This window comes from Serinus canaria, chromosome 8 (assembly GCF_022539315.1).
Source record: "Serinus canaria isolate serCan28SL12 chromosome 8, serCan2020, whole genome shotgun sequence".
NCBI classification, from domain to species: domain Eukaryota; kingdom Metazoa; phylum Chordata; class Aves; order Passeriformes; family Fringillidae; genus Serinus; species Serinus canaria.
The window spans coordinates 27,100,308-27,125,764 of NC_066322.1; the positions used below are offsets into that span (position 1 = coordinate 27,100,308).

Genomic DNA, 25,457 nt, shown 5'->3' on the forward strand with positions numbered 1-25,457 from the left:
GGAGGGGAGGGAGCGAGGGAGGAAAGGAAGGAGGGAGGAAGGGAAGCTGGGATAGAGGGAGGGCGGCTGCTCCCCCAGCCCAAACAGCTCTCCTGCGGCACGCAGAATCCCAGGATTGTTTGGGTTGGAAGGGACCTCTGTGGATCACCCAGGCCCAAGGCAGGGTCACCTGGAGCAGGTGACAGGAACGCGATCGTTCAGGCGCGTTTTGAATTTCTCCAGAGAGGGAGACTCCCCGCCCTCCCTGGGTAGCCTGTTCCAGTGCTCTGCCACCTTCAACGTAAAGAATTCTTACTCATGCTGAGGAGGAATTTCTTGTGCTTTAGTTTATGGCCATTGCTCCTTCTTCTGTCTCTGGGCGCCACTGAAGAGTCTGGCACCATCCCCTTGGCACGGTCATAGGCTGGAACATTAGAGGCGACCGACACACGAGGGAATGCACATGGGCATGGGCTGAGGGGCAAGAGCCACCCGGGTGACTCGCCAGATCACACACCAGGAGAGGCCTCCCATCTGGGCCGTGAGCAGCAGCCCAGGAGAATCACAGAATCTCCTGAGATGGAAGGGACCTCTCAAATCCATCTCTCGGTCCTGCACAGCACAGCCCCAAGAACCAAACCTGAGACTGTCATCCAAAATACTTCTTGAACTTTGTCAAGCAATGGCCGTGGCCTCAAGGCTGCCCCAGCCCGAGCAACACTGTCCCTTTAGGCTACAGCTGGGCTGGTTTGCCTACAAACCTGAGCAGGCATGAGGGTAAAGCCAGGGCTGTGTGCCCAGCTGTGGAACAGAGCAGCAGTGGGCTTGTCCTAAGCTGTGCACAAGGAGGTTGTTGTAGCCAGGTGAGGGTCAACCTCTTCTCCCCTGCAACCAAGGACAAGACAACAAGACACAGCCTTGAAGCTGTGCCAGGAGAAGGTCAGGTTGGACATTAGGACAAGTTTCTTCACAGAAAGGATGATTAGACATTGGAATGGACTGCCCAGGGAGATTGTGGAGTCACTGTCAGGAGGTGTTTATGGAAAGACTGGATGTGGCACTCACCGCTCACTGGTTGACATGGTGGTGTCAGGTCACAGGTTGAACTCGATGAGCTCAGGGGTCTTTTCCCACTTAATTGATTCTGTGATCTCCATGGGTTACCAAGCTCCAGGTTGATTCCTTGGGCTCCCTCCAAGACTTGTTGTCCTGGCCAAGGGCATGGAGGAGGAGGAAAGCACTGCTGTGTGAATAACACCAGGAGTGGTTGGCAGCAGCATCTTGTTGTTGGGTGGTTGAAACATACACTCAATTCTGTAACTAATTAGTAAACCAACTTCTTTCACCTTCTGTAATATTAGCATAAGGCACTCCAATCAAAGCAGAAGGCAGGAAGTTTTGTCCTGAAAGATAATGGTGCTCATCACAGTTTATAGGAGCTGGGCTGTTGGGAGTATTTCTCTCTCCACGCTAGCAACTATTCCAGCAATGTCTTGGTAATGTTGCTTCATCCTGGATGAGCTGCAGTGCTGCTCCCCTCAGATGCCTTTACCACTGAGAACTGATGTGACAGTGACAAATTGGCTTGGTAACACTCAGAGCCAACCAGCTTCCAACCTCTGTCACTGTCCTATGGTGGGAAGGTAAGGAGACATTTCTCTCAGAGCTTTGTGAAAACCAGCTTTCAGTGACAGGAATCTAAGCTCATGTTCTGCCTTCCAGGGAGTTCACAGTGGTGCATGAACCCAAACCAAGCCCTGCTGCAATAATAATTCTACCTAAAATAGGGGCGGCTCATCCCACTGGACTGATGTGTACTCTGACAGGCTGGATGGAGTAAATGGGAATGAGGAGCACGAAGAGCCAGAAATGCCTTAACTCGCTAAATTAATGGACTTAGAACATTTGGGAGATCAGGACTTCCAAACAGACCTGCTAATAACACACAACAAAACAGTTCTTAAAATAGTGCTGGGAACATCCAGGGTGCAGCATGGGGTACATGGTGCCAAGTCCAGGACCTTGTATGGACATCGTTATGTGGAAATGAGCAGAGGGTGTTCTACAGAATGGGCAGTCTCGGGCAGAACCAGCCCATGGTAAACTCTGCAGTGGAGCTATTTCCTGGTCTCATTCCAGCTAGAATTTGCAGGATTTGGCATTTATAAATGGTTTGCCTTGTAAACAAAATATATGTTCTCTGGAGACTGTAGAGACAACAAACACAGAACTCCCTCATGCCATTTGCAGTTGCCACGTAGCATAGAGCCACTCTTTAAAAATCAACAGAAACGGTGGGTTTTTTTCCTAATGCTTTTACTTGCTGATCATGAAGAACTATCCAGAGAAAGGCTATTAGTGTTTTAAAAGAAGATACAAGTGTCAAGAGACTATTACATGCAAGTGCACCAAGGAGAATTGGATTTAAGCAGTGTTCTTATTCCTCAGATCTCATAAAATCCCTCATTTTCTCTCCCAGCACCTTCTGCACATAGAACAGCTTGCTGTGGGCTACATTGATGTCCAACTGCAGGAAACTAGTCTGACACACAAAACCATCTTTTCTGGGGATGGGGTCAGGCAAGGCCTTTTTAAGAAGGCCTGTTGCAAGGAGAAGAGGGCAGCAGCATGGGGTTTTTGCTGTTGTATAATAGTTTTTAAAGATCATGCTCTACCCTGTAAAAAGAGCAAACCCAGAGCTCCAGCCATTTCTTGATGTGTGCCAAAAAAGCCAGACCCTCAGACTGTGCCCCACGTGGTCCCCTTGGTGCACTTGTCCCCTCATCAACTTTGTTTTTATAGTGTCATATAAACAGGGAATGCCCTGGTTGGTGACAGCTCTTCTAGTCCCTGCTAGAAGAACAACAGGGATATAAACAAGGAACTCCCCAAACTGAAAAGAAGTCTGTGCTGCTGAGTTACTGATGACAATGTTGCTCATTGTTAAAACGGAGGCTAAAATAAGTATTTATGTCACAGAGTGTCATGGTTATTAACCATGCAAAGCCAAGAGGTAAAACCTGCACCAATGCTATCTATTTTTATCAGCTGTGATGTTATCAGCCTCATGAAGCACCAGGAACAGGTTGTTTCTCAAGGGTAATTTCTTGTGAAGAGGTCTGGCACTATGTGTTAATGAGGCATCAGTAACAGTTACTGTCCTGGTGATTTTGGGTTTCCAGTCAATCTGCCATTCATGAGCTGTGCAAGTAAGGGGTAAAAAGGACCAAGGCAGCACTGTGGTTACAGTCATGTGCTTGACAAGAAATGTGGTATTTCTAGAAACACTTTTGAACTGACTTTAAATATTAATGGTATCTCCATTTCTTGAAGCTTCTTATAAGCACTGACAATGCATTTGCTCCTCATCCACAGCATGCTCCAAAAATCACACACTCAAAAAAATTGCTGGCTGAGCAGTCTTACATCATACTGTGCATGACAGTCTAACTGTCATCTGCCTGAAGTGTGGGTTCTGTGCCAGAAGGAGCCTGTGGACAAGTTGGAGACTCCAGAGCCTGAGTGTTGAGTTAACTGGGCAGTTTCTATTTGTAACTTAGGAAAAATTAGCTAGAAGGATACTGGTGATAGCTTAAAAATTAATTCTAGCAGTAATGTTTGCTCTTCTTCCAGATCATATACCTTCTGTATACTAAAGCTGTACAGAGAAACAGATGTGTGTGAAATATTTGACTGGTATTTAGGACACAGATGAATTAGTTAAGGTATTTGCTAAGTGAGTAGAAGAGCAGAAGCCTGATTGAGGGATACCTGTGTACAGCATGTAGAGATTTTTGTGCCTTTATTCAGTGCCAGAACAAGTTGTGGAGCTCAGGACAGCTGCAGCTCCTCTGGGGTGTCTGCAAGGAATGGGTACTGCCCACCACATGGCCCAGGGCAGAGCTGCTCTGTGTCCCTCTACCACCCTGGGCTGCACCCGCCTGATACCAGGCAGCCACCTGGTTCCTGGGGTTCAGTCACCATAGGGTTCTGGGGAAAGGCTTTAAAATAAAAAAAGAAAGATTTAAGAATCTGATAAAGGCACTGTGACACAAGGTTAGTTACTCTGCAGTAAATGTTGAAAGCTTGTAAGTGCTGAGCTGTATCAAAGGAGGATATTGTTTCTTGGTGTAACCTGTTCAAACGCTCACCCTTTCATCTCTGACTGACAGCTCTTAAAATGTCTGCACAGATCTGTCCTGGCACAATAGGTAGTGCTTCAATGTGGTCTTAAAAGTTATTTTGAATCACTACTATGTGATAAATAAAATAATTAGCATTTGTGTACGGTGCATGCAGGATAGCTTGGGGTACTCTCATGCCTGTTCAGTGAGAGTCTGTGAAGATAAAAGCTTTCTGGGGAAGTAACAATTTTTGCCCAACAGTACAGAAGGGTTCACATGCAGCCCTTGGCAGATGAAATTTCCTCTTCAATAACTCTCTTCCACCCTAGATAAAAAGCCCTACGCATACACACTCCCACAATTGTGTATCCCACCACCCAAATCATCCTCCTCCTCTGTGGAAGCAGACTTTTGCTCTGTCTTTTCTGCTGCTTCAGCATTGTCTTCATTTAAACCATTCTTCTGACACTGCCACAAGTCTAAACATTGATGCCAGCCAGGAGAGCCAGGAAAGGAAGGGCTCTATGCACAGGAGGGAAAGGAACTGGGCACATGGTGTTGTAGTGGAAAAGATGAGTGTGTAGAGACAGCCAGCTCACCACAGCATCTCAGGCATCCCCATTCTTCTTTTATTTGGCCCTGTGTTTTGGAGTTAGGTATGCTGGGTAACTAAGCACCCTCACGGATCAGAACCGTGTAGCTTGTGCATGTATCTGTCAGCTGTCAACAGCAGCACATTACCCCTGCTGAGGTTTTGCAGGAGCTGTACCCATCAGGGTATAACACAAAACCTCACACAGCCTCCAGCAGAGTGGAGCCAGAGGTGGGGAGAGATGGAATTAAGGAGATTATAGGACTTCTTCAGGAATTTCTTTCCTGTCCAATATATTTTTCTAAGTACTACAGCTGCACCACCCTTCCCAAGCATCTGTTCCAGGCACCAAAGGCTGTGGAAGACTATGCTAATAAGAACATTAAGAATGTTGTTTGTTTGCCTTTTTCTGTGGAACATGTTGCCTCTACCAAACAAAAATGATGACAAGTCTATGCATCTGCTGGGAATTGCAAATTAGTACTAAGCTTGCACAATGATCACTGATAAAGTACATTTGCTGAGGTAATGTGAGGTCCCTCGACTGTGCTGATGATGATTCAGGCTTTTAGGCATTCAGCTGCAGGTGGGTCAATAGGAATGTTTTGCCACCAGAGTTCTAGCACTGACTTAATTTATGTTTAGAAGCCGATTTTTTTATGATTCCTAATTTAAAATCTTAGTTCATTGGACAGTGAGGGGGTTTTCTTGATTTGCAGATGGAAGCTTTTCTTCATGTGCTTTCTGTTTCCTCTCATTGAGAGGTTTGTATCCAGAGAGCTGACATTTAGTTAAGTGATAGCAAATGCTTCAGAGCACAGTGCTGTACTGCAGTTCCTCCACCAGTGCCTCAGAGAGCAGCCTCGTCCCAGCACAGATTCCTCTGATGACTGCTGTGCTGGGTTTGTATTAGCATAACCTCTGTGGCAGTCCAAAACAAAATAAAGATACATTAAAAACAAGATGTGAAGCTAAAATAAGATGGAATTAGAATCATAGAGGCATTTAGGCAGGAAGAGATCATTAGACTCTGGAATCAGCAGTGCTTCCTCGCCTTGTTCTTTGCTTCTTTTTTCTCCCCTAATATCTCCTTCCCCTCCATCTTCCCCAGCACCTTCACTTCCCTTTTCTAAGTTGTGCTGAAAACCACATCTTCAGAAGATGCCTTTGTTACAGTAAGGAATCCCATACTGACTGCACTCCTAGTATTGTTTTCAGTTGTAGACACTCCTGAATATAACCTTTGATCTCATAAGGAAGCCTGAGGCTACAGCTTCTTGCAGGATTGCTGTTCTGTGTTACACATTTAGGATGGTAGGGATCCAGCCTTGCTCTGGACCACTTGTGCCCTGGCCATGGATGGTGCCATGCTCTATGTAATGTTCCTAAACAGTTAAATCACTTTGAAAGTCAGAGTTTGTTCTGAAATGTTGCTATTGTTTCATTCCACAAAGTCTGGAGAGATTCTTCCTTGACAGGATTTTTCATTTGATTATGTAAGAATTGTAAATGCTTACTTTATCTTTCAAATGACACTGTGTTCCTTCCTCAAACAGTTATTACATAGCCATGCTTTGCAGCTTCCAACTTTAATGTTCATCCTGTAAAAAATGCTTACTAGTGTGAAATTCTAAAAAAAAAAATAATAGCAGGCACTGAAGCAGGAGAAGGCACTAGAGTTTTGTGAGATGTTTCTGTGAATGCATTTGTGTGTGTGTGTGTATGTGTGTGTACAGAATAGACTGGTACTCAAGAGAGCAGAATTTACGTTTATAATCAAATCTCACTTAAATCTAAAACTTGTTCCTTCTGTTAAACATGCAAATATTTCCATTTTCCTTGCAAATTCTGCCTCTCTGCTCATTACCAAACCTTTCAGAAAAGACATAAGCCCAAATTTTCCTCTGATCAGGCTCTTAATGTGTTCTGTGTGGTCTTTATTTAGACTGTAAACTTGCTGAAATAGGAAATGTCTTATAAAAAAACCAACTACACTGTCTCATTTCACATCCAAATTCTTCTCCCATACCAGCTGTGTGTGTTTGCCTAGCAGCAAGTCTCCTGTTAATGAATGACTTGTTCTCATTAGCTTGTCAGGCTGGATGTGTAGCTTGTAGTTACCACTCATACAGAGCAGCACTCCTTCCCTTGTAGCTTCTGGTAAATCAAACAATGGGATACACAAAGCATTGTGTCTCTGAGTCTGACCTTTGTATTTGGAATCATTAACTACCAGAGAATGCCAAAATAAAGTAAGTAGCTGCTGCTTAAATATATTTAACATAAGCAGAGCCTTATGGACTGCCTGGTGTGCGGATTGTCAGAGGCTTTACCATGGGCTGCCCCTTCTATACCTCCTTTAAAAGAGGGGGAAACTAATTCTCTGATTGGCAGAGCCAAAGGTGTTGCTCTCAGTATATTTGTTTTGTGAAGCTGAGGTCCAGAGTAGATTCCTGACACCGCAGAGGTTTTCAAAATGAGGTCCTGAGCAGCCTCATCGGACTTCGAAGCTGGCTGTGCTTTCAGCAGGAGACTGGACTAGCAATTGCTGCCAACTAAAATTCTTATTCCAAAAAAATTTCCCCCATTTGAGGCATTAATTAAGACTCTGTCCTCTAACTAGGCTGAATTTTTTGCAAAAGCCATTGGAACCGAATATTTCTTGAACCTTCAACTCTTCATGCAATTTGCATAAAACTGGCCAAGAAGTTCAAAAGTTACTGGGAGAAAAAAGACAGCTGGGGCAGAGAGACAGACACACCCTTCCTCATACACATAGGACAACTGTACAAGCTTTGTTTTGTTAAGGAAACCTTTCTTCCCTTTATGTTAGAGCAGAAAACTTGTCAAGTGTGCATCTAATGAGGCCTGAAGCCATGCTACATACTCCCAGCTGCAGCCAACCTGAAATAATGCCTCCCCAGAGCCAACAGCACATCTCATGCAGCCAAGGCATTTACTGTGCAATCCAAACTATGCAGAGAAGTTGAGACATTCAGGAGCATTCCTAAAACCCGGGCATCATCTTTCTGATGGCAGAGATTGCATGGTTGTGCTCACAGGAGGGGCGTGTGTTTCAGTCTGCCTGGGGCCTCACCCATCTCTGCCAGCAGACACCGGAGTGTGTCTGGTACCTCTCAGTTGTCCTCAGCTTTCCCATGGCCGAGAGTAACAGAAAGGGGAATTTGACCTCAGTGTGCTAGAGACCGCCTGGCTGTCTGCCTTTCCCTTTTTGTCTGCTCTTTCTGAGGATGCAGTCACGCTACCAAATTACCTTGAGTCATCTGTCCTGGAAGTTTTTCCCATGGGTTGCTTGTGATCAAGTGTGAATGTGTTGTAGGTACAGTTTGTGGTAACTGGGAGCAGGGCTGTGGCTGAGCCTCATCCCTAATAGGCTACAGCTGTGCCAGACAGGTGACCAGCATTAAAGGTAATGAGACATGGAGTGCCAAGTGTACTGACCAATCACCAAAGGGTACAGAGGGCACACAGGTGTAATGCATGAACATGAGGGCTATAAAAAGTTGTACTGTAGAACAATAAAGAGCTGCAGATGCTTGAAGTCTTCTTTGGTGCTGTCTGTGCCTCCACTGACACCCTGAAATGAATGTACTAGAAGCATTTAAATCTGTGCTGTGAGGGGAGGCACTGGTGTGGTGTGAATCCACTGCAGACCCTATGTGCTTCTGAGATAGCCATCTACCTGAGCCAACATTACACGCCTCCCCAAAATCTTTTCTGAAATCTTTTCTACATATTCCATAGCTTCAGTCTACACAGCTTGCTGATCAGGCAAGAGCCTCCTTTAGCAGCCAGAGCAGCAGAATATTCTGTTTCCCTTTCTCCCAGATTGCACAGAACACACCTATCTTCCTCTGCTTTTGATGGCTTTGGAAAACGTTACTTCTGTGTTCCTGGGAAAGAGCTTCAGAGCACTTCTATTTTCTGCCTCAGAGGGAAGCAGAAACTGTGAAATTATCAGCATCCTCTGGTTGTGTGTTCCCTGGAGCTGTTATACTGTGCAGTCTGAAATAGGCATCCAGCCCCAGGGAATTGCTAATGATGCATTCAGTCTCAGCATGGCACATGCTCATTCCTGGGGAGTTACTGAGTTAGCATTTATAGTTCTAATCTTTTCTTCAGAGTAGATGAAACCCTCTGATTTTCCCTAAGCACTGAGGTCTTGGGTGTTGGATTCTCTTCTCATGACAGCTTACTTGGAATGTCACCAATAAGCTTTCAGCCTGGATCCTTGCTCTGAAAATCATAGACTACAGTAGCATCATGCCAGAGATTCTTCCATAACTTGGTGTCTGATCAGCAGGCAACAGGAAACCAAGGTCTTGCTAGACACAGTTGCAGAATAATAAACCCAAGATTTCTGTGCTGAAGATGGGTGACTCGTACTGGGGACACTGGAAGCCTTTTGCACCTGGGGGAATAAGCTCACAAATAGAAAGCAGAGTCAGCAGCCCCTAAGGAAAGCACAAGTGGAAAAACTGTAGGGAGTGAGCACTGCTGGATGTTTTGATGGGGGTCCTTAGTCTACTGTAGAGAAACAGCAGTGGTAAAGGACTAAGTGAATTCACTCAAGGTTTACCTTGTTCTCTGGTTGCTCTGTCAATTTATGTCTCTCCAGCCACTTTTTGCAATGAGGGATTTTTTTGTGTGTGCAAGGACTGAACTAACAGGAACACTTTTACTATATTTCACATTAACTTTCTAGTGAAGACAAGACCTCTCTTGCATGACCTACATGCCTGAACTCAGAATCCCTCTCCTGGGCCTGCCATCTTCAGATTTAAATCCTTTAAACAAGCTCAAGTTTTCATCTCCTCATCCATATTTCCAAAGCTTGTAAGCCTCAAGGCGCTAGGCCAACAACGGAATAGTGCTGAGCACAAAGATGTTTTTGTAACCACATCAACTCAGCCCAAGGCAGATCAACTGCAGCAAACCCTGCAGATTGCTTCACCTCCTGGTGTAGTTCCGTTAGAACCTCCCATTTCTGCCAGTCCTCAGCTGATAGCAAAAATGCCTCTTTCAGCTTTGTAACTCCTATTTTCTCCACTTTCAGCAAAATGCTGTTGAGAGTTGCCAGAGACTCAGCTGTGACACAGTTCTATCTGAATTCAGAGGTTTGGAAGTGTTCCTTCACGCTTGTCATCTCCTTCAATAAGCACTGCCTTGTACCAAGTCTGTACATTCTTTACTGCTCTATTTGTTGCTATGGCCCATGGTGCCAAGTTTCAGTGAGATTCTTTTGGGAGACTATTCTGGATTTTCCTTCCTTCTGCTTTGTTTATGCTCCTGGCCCCTGCAGTGCTCTCCCTTACCATCATCCAAAACTTCTTCCCAAACAGGAAAGCACTGCCCTCTCCAGTCCCTCCTTGGCCTGAATCATTGCAGCAGAGAAGCAATGGATGGATTCCCCCTCTAGCCAGGTGTTTCTAAAATTGGGGAGAAGCAGGAAGGAACAGATGGGACAGGCCTTGAGCAGAGAAAAGGGAGGTTTTTGGCAGGGAAGCTACAAAGGCACAGTGTTGTCAGTCCGTGTCAAACTTGGGAAAGGCACTCACAGAAGGGAGAGCAGCAGGATGTGCTGCCTCATTGCCATGGAGACAACCAAAGAGCTGGCTGGGCAGATTTAGAAATGTGTCCTGCTTGGGACGACTTTTGGTACATTTCATCTGTTTTTACAGAGATTAAAACAAGGTGGAAAAGAGGAAATGTCTGACACTGAGAGTAAAAAACTTAGTTTACAGCAGAGAGTCAATCTTTTGTGGCTTAATGGGGATATTTGTTCTTCTCTGAGAAATATATCCTGGTTTTGATGGGGATTATTTTTTCCCCCTGTCCTTATACTTTTTTCATCAATCACTTTTGGCATTATGATTCTAGCTGCCATTTTAATGCTCTTGGACTTCTCCATGGTGTTCCCCACGTGACATTCCTCTGCAAGGTCTCTCCTTGATGACCCCACGGATCTCATACCCAAAAAGGCTGATCTAGTCTCACCATAGCACTTCAGTGGTTTTTGTCTCACAACTTTCCCACTTGATTACTGAAAACAGAAAGTTATTAGTTCCCAGGACCTGCACTTTACAAAGTACAGAACAGGTAGAAATTCATGATTACCTGCAAACAGCTGTCTTGGGAATCATCCTGGATCTCTCATTCCATAAGGATTCTCTTCCATGTCCATCAGCAGTCAGCACATTTGTACTGTAGCAAATAAATGGGAGACAATGAATTGATACAAAATACTGGCAATACACTGTTTTCTCCACCTCAGCAGCTGTGTAGAGGGCAATAGCAAACTGGTTTGCATTTATTTAGGAAAAAGAGAAAGGACTCACATGCTTATGAAAAATGGAGAGGCAGAGATTACCACAAGAGCAGTAAGCCATCATTAAATTAGGTATAAAATGTCTGACCTTCACAAGGAAGGGTCCCAGGTGTGTAACACAGCTGGCAGTCTGTGGAGTCACAAGGAACACAAACAGTTGCTGCTGTAGGAGTGGGAAGAAGATGCTGGCCAAGTTCAGTGCCCTGTTTCCACAAAAATATTTAGACAGTCATTATATGCAGGAGAGTCAATACTGGTAACTAGATCTGTTTGTTCTGGAATGCATCTCTCTGAACACCCTTCCAGGGTTGACTGCATATTTAATTCCATGTATTCCTGCTGAAACAACTTCAGAGACCCTCTCACTGAGGCAGTTCAATATTTTCATGCATTTTTAATAAGCAGCAGAGTATGCTGCAGAATAAATCTGAGCTTGGTTTGAGCTGGTGACACAAGGAGAACAATGATATTATATAATGTGGTTGGGACCCAGGTGAAGTTGTTTCTGAGCCCAGCAGAAAGAGGAAGCTGGTGTGTCAGAGAGAGTAAAGAACAGCTTCAGAAAACACAGTTCAGCTTAGTGGGGTGAGACAGTTTTTATACAGGTTCAATACCTCTCATAGTTCGATGTTTAGCCAGACTAGAAGGATCACCTCCTTTTTAAACATACTGAAGAAATAACCTCCTCAACTTAAACAAATATAACCCCAGCTATTACACCATCCCAGCTGGCAAGATTCATTCTATTACCTAAAATGGTAGGGAAAGGCAAAATTAATTACTCCTCAAAAAAACAAGGCAGGTTTCCCTTTCAGCAACGGAATCACAGCAATTAAATTGGCTGTTGCGCCTCCTGCTTGGTCATGGCAAGTTTATCACTTGAATTTCTGAGCTGGGAGAGGAAGCCAGGAGCTCACTGGTTTGCAGTAGGGCTTCACTTTTTTTTCTTTTCTTTTTTTTTTTTTTTTTTCCCCAAGGGATGATTTCAGTTCAGTAGCAAAAAGCAATGTGACTCCGAGTAAGGTTACCACTGCCCTCTGCTGAGAGGGATGGGGACATTTCTTTCGAACTCATCTGCCAGCAAAACCAGCACCTTCGTGGCTTGGAAAGTGAGTGTAACTGCTGCTGCCTCAGCCTTTCCTCCAAAGTTTGCTGCTCTGAATCTCTCACACCAAATATTTTGAAAAGTCTATGTCTCACACAGAGTAAAAAGGAGCAAGGTTATTTATGCACAAAATCTTGACATGATGATAGCAGAAACTGTGAAAGCTTGAGCCAGAGTTTTTAAAAAGCAAACTTTATGATTTATAAACACTTCAGGCATCCTCAAAAATGTGATATCTGCTGGAGCTACTTTTTGGCTTTCCTGCCAAAATTCAGTCATGCATTATCAGATCAGGCTGAAGTCCTCCACAGGTTCTTAAATTATTTCCTTTTTAACAGTAGCACTTGCCTGACTGAGTTCTGGCCATAGTCTTACATGCACACCATTATTTCTGGTTAGGTAAAAATGGAAGCTCGTTCAATGCTACATTTATAATTGGCTTTGCATTCTAAAACTGACATTGCTGTCCTTTTCTTAATGTTTTTAAAAGGAAAACATTTAAGTGGAACAGATAACAATATTTTTCACCACTTGAGGGAGCTCCTTCATTTTTCTATCAGGATGTTCCTCAATGTGCCTCTGCACATTGGGAAATTCTAAACCACAGTTTTAAACAGTTAATTGTAGGATCTGCTGACATATGTGAAAGCCATTGAGGATCTCAAGTGACTGACTTTAAAGCTAAGATAGAAGTTTTAAAGGAATTAATCATCCTGGTCAATAAATGTGGGCATCAGAAAGAGCCACAGCTGCTCACTTCCTAGGCTGACTGATACCAAAATTCTTAAAATAGAAAATAAAATAGAGTGACTCAGAATTAAAAGTAGGCAGTATTAATCACATCTATTTTACAGTAGTGCCAAAAAATGACAGGAGGACCCAGGACAGAAATAAAGAGAAGGAAAGAAGGAAAGAGGATATCCTGAGTTAGAAGGGACTGTCAAGCAACATCGAGTCCAACTCCTGGCCCTGCACAGGAGATCCCCAAAAATCACACCTTGTGCCTGAGAGCATTGTGGAAGGGAAGGGAAGGGAAGGGAAGGGAAGGGAGTGAAGGGAAGGGAAGGGAAGGGAAGGGACAGGAAGGAAGGGAATGGACAGGGCACGTGACGGGATGGCACTTGATTGTCCGGTTCACGGAATTGCCTGGATACCAAAAAAAAAAAAAGAAAAAGAAAAGAAACAAGCAGTGCTGCTAAAGTCAAGTTGCTGCCTGGAGCCGGGAAGGTGAAAGCCAGTGGAGCTGAGGGAGGAAATTGGGGTATGAGGGCCAAGGTTCCCGTGTCAACAATGGGAACGACCACGCGGTGATTCAGGCAGGAGTGCTCAGGAACAGCTGTGCTTGGGCAATCATTGAGCAATGTACCGGAGGATTAATGTACAACACCCCAGAAAATCAGGATTACAAGCACCGTGGTGACAAGAGGGGTAAATTACGCCACTGATGAAACAATGCAGCAATTTAGAGTGGGAAAGACAATAGCAGATGATGGGCGTGAGTGGCAGGAAGCAGAGGAGGCAGAGCTTCTCCCAGTTGCTTGTAAATAGTGGGAAGGAAGGTAAGGAGAGCAGCCACTTTGTTTTTCGGCGAGCTGCAGGTAAACAGCCTCTAAAGAGAAGGGAAGGAAGGCTGTGAAAAAGCTCTTCCAGGGAAAAACCCAGAGACCAGGGAGGGAGCTCAGTGCTTGTCACACTGTACTGCTTTGGCCTGAGAGATTTGTCAAGAGCTGCCAATAAAATCTGTACAGCCTCTTTGGGGCAAAATAAGCAAAGCAAATTTATTCTGAAGGTTAGCTGCACTTTTCTTTCTATTAAAGGAACCTCATTTTTCTACCACCCAGAGTCAGGCTTTTACTAATTGGACGAAACAGTTTAAACAAGAAGCTGTTGAACCTTAGGATATTTTTGTACATTGTGCACTGAGTATTTTGTTGGGTTTTGATTTTTATTTTGTTTATTCTTGCATGCTCAGCCAATGCTGGCCCCACAACTTCATTATAAATAGCTGGCACAGCATTTTTGGAGTGAGGGCACCACAGATCACACACAGCCTGACCTGAAAATATCTCTAAGCAGCACTGTGTTAAAGTCAACTTCTTAAGAACAGGGACGAGTTTATGTGAAAATTCCTGCTGCTGTCACCCATTGCATTTCAGCAATGACAAGGCTTTTAGGTTTTTCTTTTCATTTTTACAAGTTTTCTTATTAAGCAGCATGAGAGATGAGTGATGGGATAATAGTGTGAGCACACATTGCAAAATAAATCTGTTTTGGACTTTTTCACTCAGTGGCTGTGCTCAAGAGTCCCCACAGGTATTTAAAACAACTTCTGAAAGTTTCAGCAGCTACAATTTAAATGTGTGTCTGAGGTGTGTGTTAGTTAAAATAAATTTTAGTAACAGGTGTGACACACCTGTCAAAAGTGACAGAAATGTTTTATTACCCCATTGTAACTTTGTACCTTGTTTTGAGGTGACCTTTCAAGGTGCACCTGGGGGCATATCGTGCATAGCACAGCGCTGATGTCGTGAGGAGGAAGAGGAGAGAGTGTACTTGCCAGTAAGAGATTAGTGGATAAATTCTCCTGGCTTTGGGAAAACTTTCCCGTTTGCAGTGTGAAATGCAGCTCACAGGAGGTTACTAGAGTTTGTTTGCTGGTGACGTGTTGTGTGACTCACCCTCCATCACGAGCCTGTGTCTGTCTGGGGAGAGAGAGAAAGCAAGGTACAAACCTCAGCCTTTGTCCCATTTTCGGCCCTGTGGAGCAGCCTTTGTCCCAGTTTTTGTCCCTGTGGAGCACAGCTGGGACTTAAAGGAGAGGTCTCCACCCAAGCCCGTTCTCAGCTCCCCCAAACTGGAGAGCTGAGCTCCCACTCCCCAGGGCAACATTTGTGAGGGAGAACACCGCCTTGACACAAAACACCAGTCCCTGGAGGATTACTCAAATTGGGGGGCACTCCATTTTTAGTTTCCTGTAAAAATACCTACCTTGGCTACCTTTTGGAAGAACCTCGGGGGTAGGACACACATTGATTGGTGCTAAGTCTGGGTGCTGGGGGAAGCACTTGTTGAGCAACCCGTGTGTTCCCACTGAAGGACAAGGACCAATAACACCACTGGGACCTCCTAGCCTTGACTTTGGTGTCCTCCCGGTACCTTTAAATAAGTTTTCCTTGTGCCTGGGGTGTGGGGAGTGTGGGGCCCTCAGGGCAAGGACAGACATTGCCCTTGGGGGTGACTGAGCCCACCTGGACTTTGGGCTGGGTGGTCACAGCTGGGATCGACACCCTGGAACCAGGACTGACATTCCCTCAGCTGGATTGAGGCCAGAACCAGAAAGGAGATCTCTTTTCTTTCTTTCTTTCTTTCTTTCTCTGTTTCTCTCTCTCTCTTTAATTAATCTCTTTTGCTCTCTCTTCTCTTTTCCCTTACCCCTTTATCTAAAACCCCCTCCCAGCTGCTTTATCCAGAACCCACTGTTCCTATAGCAGGTCAGGTACCAGCATACAAATTTCCACGCCAAGTGTGTAGCTTAGTGATACAACTTTGATTAAGCGCGGCCCCTCTGACTTCCGAGCTTTTACCAACTTCGGATGTTCCCTCATGTTTAACGCAGGGTCACCACATTTTTAGCGCCTCTCTTCCCTCACTTGACTTCCCGCCTCAGGAGCGCCGGGAGCAGGCGGCGATACCTGAGGGGATGGGGGGGGGGGGGGGGGCGAAGGCGGGAAACTGAGGGAAAAGGGGGAGGGGGAGGCGCGCCCCACGTGCGCCTCACGTGCCGCCCCTTCCCAATTCTCCCCCTACCACCCCCTCCGGCGCGCGCCTCCCGCCCCGCCCCCGCGGAGCTGCCTCCTCGGCCAATGGGCGGTGCCGTCGTTCGCCCCGCCCCCTGCGCCGTGACGTGCGCGAGCCCTGGGAAGAGGCGGTGGCGGCGCGCGCGGCGGGAGGAGCGGGCGGGAGCTGGGAAGAGCAGAGCGGCGGCGCGCGGAGGAGGCAGCGGCTCGGCCGCCCCTGAGGTGACGCTCCGCGGGCTGGCGGGCGCGGCACCGGCCACGGGAACGTGTCTGCCCCGTCCCGCCCCGCCCCCGCGGGCAACGGCTCCCGCAGCCGCTCGGGGCTGGGGCTCGGAGGAGGCGCGGGCGTGTGCGGGAGGTAGCGGGGCAGGGGCTGGCTCGGAGCCTCGGCGGGGCTTTGGGCAGCTCCCAGCGGTGTCCTCAGGCTTCGGATAGAAAACCTTTTCCTGCCGGGTGTCGTGCGCGTTGCGGATGAGCTGTGGAGTGACCTTAACTTTGGTTTGTGGAGTGACCTTAACTTTGTTTTGGTCCCTGTCTGGTTCGCTCTGCAGGTACCGAGGTCCGGGTCTGCGAGATGGAGCTATGCCCGAGGGTCAAGAGTTTTCGAAGGAAAACTTTAGAGAGCTGAAAATCTTTGGGATAGAGAGCTGAAAGTCTTTGGGATAAGGTTGTTATCTAGTGTGATTAGTATTGGAGGCAGGGGTTTGGAATTAGGTGATCTTGAAGGTCCCTTCCAGCCTAAACCATTCCATGATTCTTAGCTGTTCCATCACCAAGCCTTTTGAAATGCAAAGATGAGCTTCCTGTAAAGTGTTGCTTTTCTCCCGAGGCATCTTTTGATCAATTACCACTTTGTCCAAAGGGAAGACGGAGAAGCTCAAGATCTCTGAGCCCTTTGCGGGTACCGTAAATCAGGTACCACTGAAATCAGGGAGTCTCTGCTAGGAAGTCTGTTCATGGGTTTGTAGGACTACAAACTTCATCTGCAGTTGTGGATGTCCTCCGAGTGGGGTGAAAGGAGTGTTTACTATTGCGAGGAGCGATTTCCTCTTGTGAGGGGGGTGGTGAACATCTTGGAGTTATCCTGTCATTGTGTCACGAATGTTTCGGTTCTAGTAGAGATGGGCAGGAAGGGCTGATGTCCTCTTTAGGCTCTGATGTGCTGATAATTGCTTAGGTACTGTAATGCTGCACCTCTGTTCATATGGGGACTGGGAAAATGTTTGTTTGCATAGATTTCCCCTAGCAGACTTCGTGTTTCGCTGTGAAAAAGGCTGTGCTGTGATAACTTAGCCTATCTGAATTATTAACTCTTTAAGTTGATTGTTTTAAATTAATTGTTTTCATGCCACACATGACTTTTTCTTCCCCCCACCCCAAGATTGGTTGTTTTTAACTCCTGTTAACCTTTCAGTTAGATACTGTAACCACTCTGCACCGGTGAGGAAGAAATGCCTTCCTAAGCTATTCAAGAAGGTGAAAAGTGTCCTGAGACAAGAATTAAACTTTTGGTCCTCTGTTTGAGCTGGAAAACTCACCCAGTTATTGATTTTTTTGTTTGGTGGTGGCTGGTGTTTCTCCCCTGTATGCCGTGTAGCTGAAAGGAGAACAGGAGACTTTCCTACTAGAGGGACAAACACAGGAAGTTGAGTTTTGAAAAGCTCTGGTCATACTTTTATTTCCCTTTTGCAGATGTGTCAGCCTCCTTTTTCTGAAGTAATCCATCCTTAATTTGTTTTTTCACCAGTTCCTGAGTTTTCCTGGCCTGTTTGTAACAGCTCATATGTGCTGGTGCACGTATGCTGTTCACTAGTAGCTAAACACATCTGCTGCAGAGTTTGTGCCAAGATGAAAAAATATATCAAGCTTGAAAATGTGATTACATACATGCCTGTGAGGTTTTCTGGAAAAAATCTGCAAATTGTCCCTGGTTGTAGCTGCACTGCCAAGAGGTTCTTGTGATTAATTTTATGGGAAGTGTTCTGGAATAGCACTTTGTGACCAAATTAGAGTCTCCTTGTCCACTTCTCATTAGCTGAGAATTTTGTTTTCATCGTGCATGTGGTACTTCAGGTGTTCCCTACTGGCAGCTCTGACCTTTGTCATTGGAACTGGTGTAGTTCAAACCTGATTCTCTTCCTTTTTTTCCTTGGTTTGCAACACAAACATTGTCTGGCCAAGCAGAACAGAAGGATCCATTGAGGAAGCTGCTCCTGCAGCAACAGCTGAGAACTTGACAGGGAAGGGGCTTGGCTCAGCTTAAATATTGTTGGTGATTCCACAAAGTAAACTTTCCACAGCTCACAGAAGACAAGTCTTGATGTCCAACTGGCTGTCAGAAATAAAAACCCTTGCAATTCTGATTTTAAAGATTTACAGATGCTGAAGTTATTTTAAGTAGTTTTAAAATCAGCAGGGAAAAGAAGGTGGTGTAAGGAGATGTTTTGGTTGTAGGAACAAGTTTGGTAGGGGAACTTATTTGGTTACTTTGTTCCTGTACTGCTTGTAGTAAGGGAAAGGAAGTGTGATCAACAGTAAATGACCAATTCAAGTGTGTGCTGAATTTCCTCTATCAATGCTCTGAATTCACAATGAAGGGAAGAAAGTCCAACATTATGTAAACATATTATTGAACAATAAATGAGATTTTTGTCATTCATTATTTCTCTCCTTTTCTGATCCAGCTAGGTAACCATGGCAGGTGATGATTGTGTAAGGAAACGCCAGTCTGGCTCCACTGCAACCTCCAAGAGCCCTGAGAATGAAGAAACAACGAGGAGACCTGAGAGCCAGAGGTCCTTTCAGAACTCAAGCAATGGTGAGACTCAGTGGCTCAGCAGTGGTTGAGGGCTGAAGGTGGAGCTCCCTGTGTCCCAACTGCACCCCTTCATCAGGTGTGGGTTGTTTGAGGTGCTGTCCTGCAGAGCTTTCCCTCAGGAGCTGTGCACTGCAGTGCTTGCAGGGATCTAAAACAGTGATTAACTGTCACAGGAGGAAGAGATTCATTAGTGCTGTATATGGTGCAAATGCCTCCTGGCAACACTTTTGAGTAATCCTGGTAAATGCTGGTTTTGGGACTTCATCTCACTTCCTTTACATCCTTTAAGTATGTGACTTCTCAAGATGGAAGAAAATGGTCTTTAACACGCCAGGCTAAGGTGCTGTGTCCACCTGACAGACAGGTGGAGGTTGGGGGCACAGAGAATGATGCTCTGGGATTCTGTTCATGTCAGGGACAGCTCCCTTTTATTCAGACTAAATCTTGGCTACCAGAAAACTGAATAATGCACAGTTGTGTCTGTTCATTTGTTTTGTGGTCACCTTAGAAGTTATGTGGCTTGAAGCTGGCTTTGTGGAAGGATCAGTGCTGCCATGCCCTGTCCCTTGGGTTGCAGGGACAGTTGTGTGGCACTATGAGTGGTTTTGCCTGTGACCCTCTGTAATTCCTGGTTCATGCTGTACCACGTTCCAGCCCCTGATAAGGAGGTTGGAGATGAAACTGCAGCTTGTTTCCTTTCTCTTTGTGAGATAGATTAAGCAAAGAGCTAAAGTAGGTTATCACAATGTGCTGTGTGAGTACAAGATCCAAAATCCTGGTGCCAGTGACTCAAGGAGATAATTCTCACTGATATGCTTCTGGATCTCATCACAATTTCAATAGTACTTCTTTCAACTGAAATGGAAATTGGAGCATGTTTAAGTTTAGGACAAGTCAGATTTTTTATTGAAAATAAAATGCATTGGAAAGAAAGCCATCCTACAAACTGCCTGGAGAACTGGGATTTTAAGATTTTGGTGTCACCTAATTTTAATTGGATCAAATGGGACTGTATTAGAAAATTGCAGGGAGTTGGTGTCTACTAGAACCAGTGATGCTGGGCTTGGGAGTAGAGTTCTACCACTTTAACCTTTTCATGTGTGGAAACTCCTTAATTGTAATAAATGGAGGATAAGTAATAAATAGAGCAGTGATAATCAGGACTTGATGGGTGGGTGTGTCTGTCTTTACAGGCCATTCATTTTAACACCTCTTAGATGTGACAAAACCTCACTGCAGGTGAGATACTGTGAGTGTGGAATAAACAAACATCTTGGGGTAGATCTCTTGAAAGTATCCATGTGCCTGGTGGGTTGGCTTGGAACAGTGCAGTGTGGTTTAAATCCCACACAAACTGCAGTGAAGGACAGCAGGGAGGTGAATCCTGGTTAGTCAAGACTTGAGTGCCTTACCTGCCAAGGTTGCTGCCAGCTGAGCAGAGGTGTCACAAAGTTTCTTAGCTCAGCGTTTGTGCCTTGAGGCATGGGAGAAAGATGCATCCCTCTGGTCAGGAATTCCTCTGTACAGGAGAGTTAAATCAGCAGCTCTGTGACCCAAAGGTTGAAGATTTATGAAGGTGAAGTGTTCTGAGTTGCAGACAGTGGCCTCTTCAGGTACTCCAGTCCTAGGTAGGACTTTCATGAGTGAGGTGGGAGAATTTCTCAGAAGAAGCAGGCATAGATGTTTTTTCTCTTTCTTTTGTCCTGGCCATTCTCTCCTGAATTGCAGTTTCTAAGGCTGATGTGCACAAAGGCAGTGTGAGGCTAATGGTCTGCTGGCTGGCAACAGCTTTTTTGTATTGTAACAACTTAATGCTGGGTATTCTGAGGAATTTTAGACAAAATCCATGTTTGTTGCAGTCAAGTGATTCTAGCCAAGCCAAGAATGTACAGAAGTAAATATTGTAGCATATTTGTGGCAGTTATTGCCATAGAAAAACTAAACCTTTAACGTGATTACCCACCCTTGATCCTCTCTGATTATAGCCATCACAGTCTGCTTCCTACAGTAAGAGTGGAGGTGTCAAGGGCCAGCTGACTTGTTTCCAGAAGTGTGTGAACTTTCTACAGAAACTTTTGAGCCCTTAATCCTTTCTTTATTAAAATTTAAATCAATTGGCTGATCTGAAATTGCTTAGAGGAGTAATTTTAATACATGTATTGGCTTTAGAGCTACAGCAGATCTGACTCTTCCTTTTGTACAGTTGGGATTATTTTTTTTTCTTGGTTCTGCAGTGCTTCTGAAGTCTGTCTCATTGTTTGGGTTCTAAGATTCAAATAGTTTTTACTCAGATACACCCAATTTTATAAAAGTGTGGAAGTACTCATAACTTGGAGATTGCCAGAAGATTTCTTCTGTGCCTTGATTTGTTTCTATCTTGTAATTATTCAGACTGCAATTTTACTTTGACAGAGTAGCTGAACTTCAGTCTTATACATCATTTCTCTTCCTTGAATTAGCTCCGGAGTTGTAATTAAACAACTAATTTGGTCCTGGCTTAGAGTCAGCAGATGATCTAGGTGGCAATAATCCCCTGTCAAAAGCCAGGCTTCCTTAATAAGATTAGTCTTATATGTTTTCTTCAGGAGATACATAAAGAAATGGAAAACTGCTCTGCCTAATGGGATATTGGTATCAGACTGTACCAGTCACCTGGAATGAGCATAACAGGAACTGCATGGACACTTCTTAAAAGGCTAGAGAGGACATGGATCATGTGTGCACATGAGTGCCTCTAAAATGCTCAGATAGTGTGTTCAGAGCAGTAAAAAGGTGGGTTTGGAGTCTGTTCTTGTTTGCCAGATATCAGGCAAGGACTGGAAGTGTCTCTGGAGGCTGATCTGCAAACAAGCTATGTGGCATATCTGTTTGGTGTGAGTAAGCCTGACTGGTAATGCTGATCTTAAAAAGGGGCTGTTATCTTCCAGTGAGGTTACTATCGATCATCCCTGGTGCAAAAGTTCACGGTGATGCACAAATTGTGTGCCTACAGAGGGATGGAGGAGAGAGAGCTCTCCAAGGGGGAGCAATTTGGAAAGATTTAGCCTTTGCTGTATGACTCACAGCAGTGAGTGTTCAGTGTTTCAACAGGCTTCTTCTTGTGGGTTCAGCTGCTTGAATTGAGTATCTGGGTTGTGTTTCTGAGAGATAGATCAAAAAGCTGTTTTGTCTAGGTGGATTCTGGTAATTCTAGGGGCTGTCATGTTTTGGAGCCTGTGGTTTGGGTGAAGGCTCAGCAGTTTCTTGTGAAGAGCCTGTGGACATGGTACTATAATATAGAGAATGCTGGTTTTCCTTCCTGCTAGTGAAGAGGCTGTTTGGGTTCCATGTCCCTGCAGAACTGAATTTTTAAGCTGAATGCTTGCCCAGCAGTGCAGTGACCTATGGCCTGTGAATTCTTTAAACAGATCATCTGAATCTAGTCAGAACTTGCCTCTAATTGCTGAGTGGCCAAATAAATTACCATAAGTAAGAATAAGGGCTCATTAGCTCCAATTATTAATGTGGGTTGTATTTTAGCATTATGGAACTCCTCCCCTCTTTACAGTAGCCCTGCACTAGATTGGCTTTAATACTGCTTTTGCTTCTAATAACATCTTTAGTGTTTTTGGAGAGGGAGCCTTTAAATCCAGGTGACTGACAGTAATAAAATCCTTCTGCCTGTGTTGCTTTAACCTCTTGAATGGGAAGTTGTCTTATCAAGAAATGACAAAGTTGTTTTTTTTTGGATCCCAAGCTGCAGCCCAAACATCATGGGAGTGATTCTCTGCTCTACCCATTTCAAATGTCACTTTTCTGTAAAATGTGCAAGAGTGGGTTGGAAAAGGGACAACAAGATCCTTTAGAAGAGGTACTTTGTCAATCTTGTGAAATTCTAGTTGCTCAACTTCTCAACAATTAAGAAGCTTTCTCAATCTTCAGGTAATTTTTTATTGGCTTGGTTTTCAAAGAGAAACAAAGCTTACAATTAAATTGTTCCATGATTTTTTTTCTTCTGACTTTTGAACATGCTCGGAATTTGGTCTGTACAGACGAGTCACATTCTGAAAGATCAAGCTCAAGACCAATGGGCCTCTAAAGATCTTGTTAATGTCCTTGCTGATGGGAAGGGAACCCAAGGCCATTAAATAAACTTCTCCCTGTGAACAAAGCTCTTCCAAAGCAAGTCCAGCTTAAGCCTCCTCTGAAATTGGCCACTTTGATACTTGTCTTCAAGACAACTTTCTCATGACTTTAAATATATTTTCTGTCTTCTTAAGGCATATCTCAACTTCTTTTAAATGCAAAGGTGTGCTTATTTGTGTAGTGCAGCCTTGAGTCCATTTTTCTATAATGCTGTTGCAATCCCAAAGTGATACAGAGGGATCCAGGCTTCATTTGCAGGGTCAAAGGAACGTGAAGATTTGGACTTCTCAGCAGTGCACATTTCCTTTTAGACTCAAAATCATGTGATGAATCTCTTTTCCAGTGACCTGACAGAATATATGTGGTGTCTTGTGCAAGGGAAGTTGAGTGATTAAAGATGATGTGCTTTTTCTCTGGTATCTGCCTTGTGACACAGCTGGGTTTTTGGGGTGATGCAATACAGCAGAATGGGTTGGTTTGGGGTGAGTCTTCTTTTCTATGGAAGATTTTGTGTTGAGAAAGACAATCTCACAGGTGAGTTTACTTTGTCATATGAGTTGCTTTGGCTGAAGCCATGGAGATCCTGATTTTAAAACCTATTAAAAGATGCTGTATTTCTAATCTTTTCTGTGCATGCACCCCAGTATGAGGCCAACTAAAGTGACAGGAGGACACTTTAAATTCCAATTTAGCAATTTCAGCATCAGCAGGTCAGAGATTGTCCTCATTTCTTGTGCAACCATTAAAGCTGGACATTTGGTATATGTAAAGCTATACCCAGTTTTAAGGCCTTGTAGTCTAAAAGGGTGTTTTATTTCCAAAGTGAGCCTTGCCTGGGTAGTTTTTAATGTGAATTTTTAATGACTGAGGCTTTGAAGGCAAGATCTGACAGGAAATATATGGTCAAAGAACTGGTTATTTTATTTTTGGCTTATCTTTAAAAGGAGATAATGCAATTCCTTAAGTCCCATGTGCCCTGTTGTCTTTGGCTGTTGTTGGGTGGCTTCAAGCAAACTTGATATCATCTTGAAGATTGGCAGCTGGGAAGGGTAGCAAATTCTTAGTTTTTTGAAGGGAAGGGTTGGTTGTTCTTTGAGCTCAGCAGCTCTGTTCTGCTTTCTAGCAGGTCAGCCAGCACAAGGTGGTTCTTCCCATAGTAGTAATAGAAGGAGTGGGCCAGGAATACAATTGTGGAATGGCACAGTGAGGGAGTAGAGCCCCTGAGAACATCTGAAGGGGATACAGTTCTGCTGCTTGTGGAACAATTTATTTTTTTTAGTATGCTGGGGGAGAACCTATTTGAGACCAGCAAAGTGCATGAGGTGAGTGGTCAAAGGTATCTTACATTCTTCAATTTGGAAAATTGTTTTCCAAACTGCTGCTGTTCTGCAAATGTAACAGCACAATGAGTTTAAATGCTGAGGTGTTTGGTTTTTTTTTGTTTTTGTCTTGAAGGTGAGATGCTTAGCAACCAGGAGTTCTATTTTTGTAAAAATGGATCTTGGATGCAGCCAAAATCAATGGTGTTAAGCAGTTTCCTTGTTTGTTATTACATCAGAAGTCTGCTAAGTGATAGGTAGTTGTTGCTGGTCTGTCCTTAAATCTACAGCTTGTGTAGCAGATAGGAAAAAACCAAAATTCCTGGTTGATCAGTGGGAAGGGGAATTAATGCTAACAACTGATCATAGCTGCACTGAAGAGAAAGTTTCTTGTGTTATTGTACTCTCTTCCAGTACTGGAATTTGAGTCACTTCTCAAGCAGGCCTACCTAAAATACTTAAGAGCAGTTGCTCTGACAGGCTGACTGAGGCTCCTGAGCAGCACAGAAGCACTTCCTGCTCTGAAAATGAAACTGTTTGGTGTGTGGAGGCTGTGCTCATACAAGGAGGCCACATTATGCACTGTGGTAGTGCTCTCACTCTGTTTTCTTGTCTCACAGTAGCACAACTTTGGCACCTCTACAGCAAATCTGTTAGCTTATGCTTCTCTGGAATCTTATTGGGGAATCACCTCAGTACCTTCTTTTTCTAAAAGTGGTAATGTTGTCTTAGAAACCAAACATGCAAGTTGTAGTGCTGGCTGTGTGTTGGTGTGTAAGGTGGTGCTGCAGCCATAAATGCCAAAGGATAAGAACAAGGCAAGGTTTGCTGCTATCTTTTCACTCTGACTGGTATTTTAGGGGGATGGATGCTGCTGCTTCAATCTTGATTTTCTTTCATATGCAAGACTCTCTGTTTTAAGTAACTTTATCTTTTGTGTTGTTATTGGAGAAGTGAAACACCAGCTGGTGCTTGTCCTAAAACACAACTAGTCTGAAATGTCTGACCTGTGGGTGTTGTTCCTCTTGATGTCACAGAGGCATCTCAGATGTGTAGTTTTTGATGTGAAAGAAAGGTGGCATTTGAGGCTTTACCTATTGGCCAATGGTGTTAGTAATGAAAAAGTCAGATTATACTGATGGCATGTTAAACCTGACTGTTTACTCAAACAGCCAAACATCTTAATACAGTCACACTGATATCTAGCACTTCTCCTGAGGGATAAAAGGAGTGGGAATAGCCAGGTTTG

The 25,457-nt window shown here is 44.4% G+C and overlaps 1 protein-coding gene across 8 annotated transcripts in view; it reads left to right on the plus strand.

The window, feature by feature from the left end:
• The window catches only part of SOAT1 (sterol O-acyltransferase 1), a 68,413-nt gene that overhangs the window by 25,589 nt on the left and 17,367 nt on the right, over positions 1-25,457 (plus strand). Inside the window, exons 1-2 of one of the 8 annotated variants that reach the window (XM_018911977.3) lie at positions 16,082-16,168; positions 18,631-18,764. In XM_018911977.3, the coding sequence (XP_018767522.1) occupies positions 18,641-18,764 (124 nt within the window). In that variant the 5' untranslated portion in view covers positions 16,082-16,168; positions 18,631-18,640. Of the gene's footprint in view, positions 1-16,081; positions 16,169-16,246; positions 16,498-16,537; positions 16,614-18,630; positions 18,765-25,457 lie in introns of those variants that run through there. The other 7 variants (XM_009088403.4, XM_018911978.3, XM_018911976.3 and 4 more) reach the window with 7 other exon arrangements.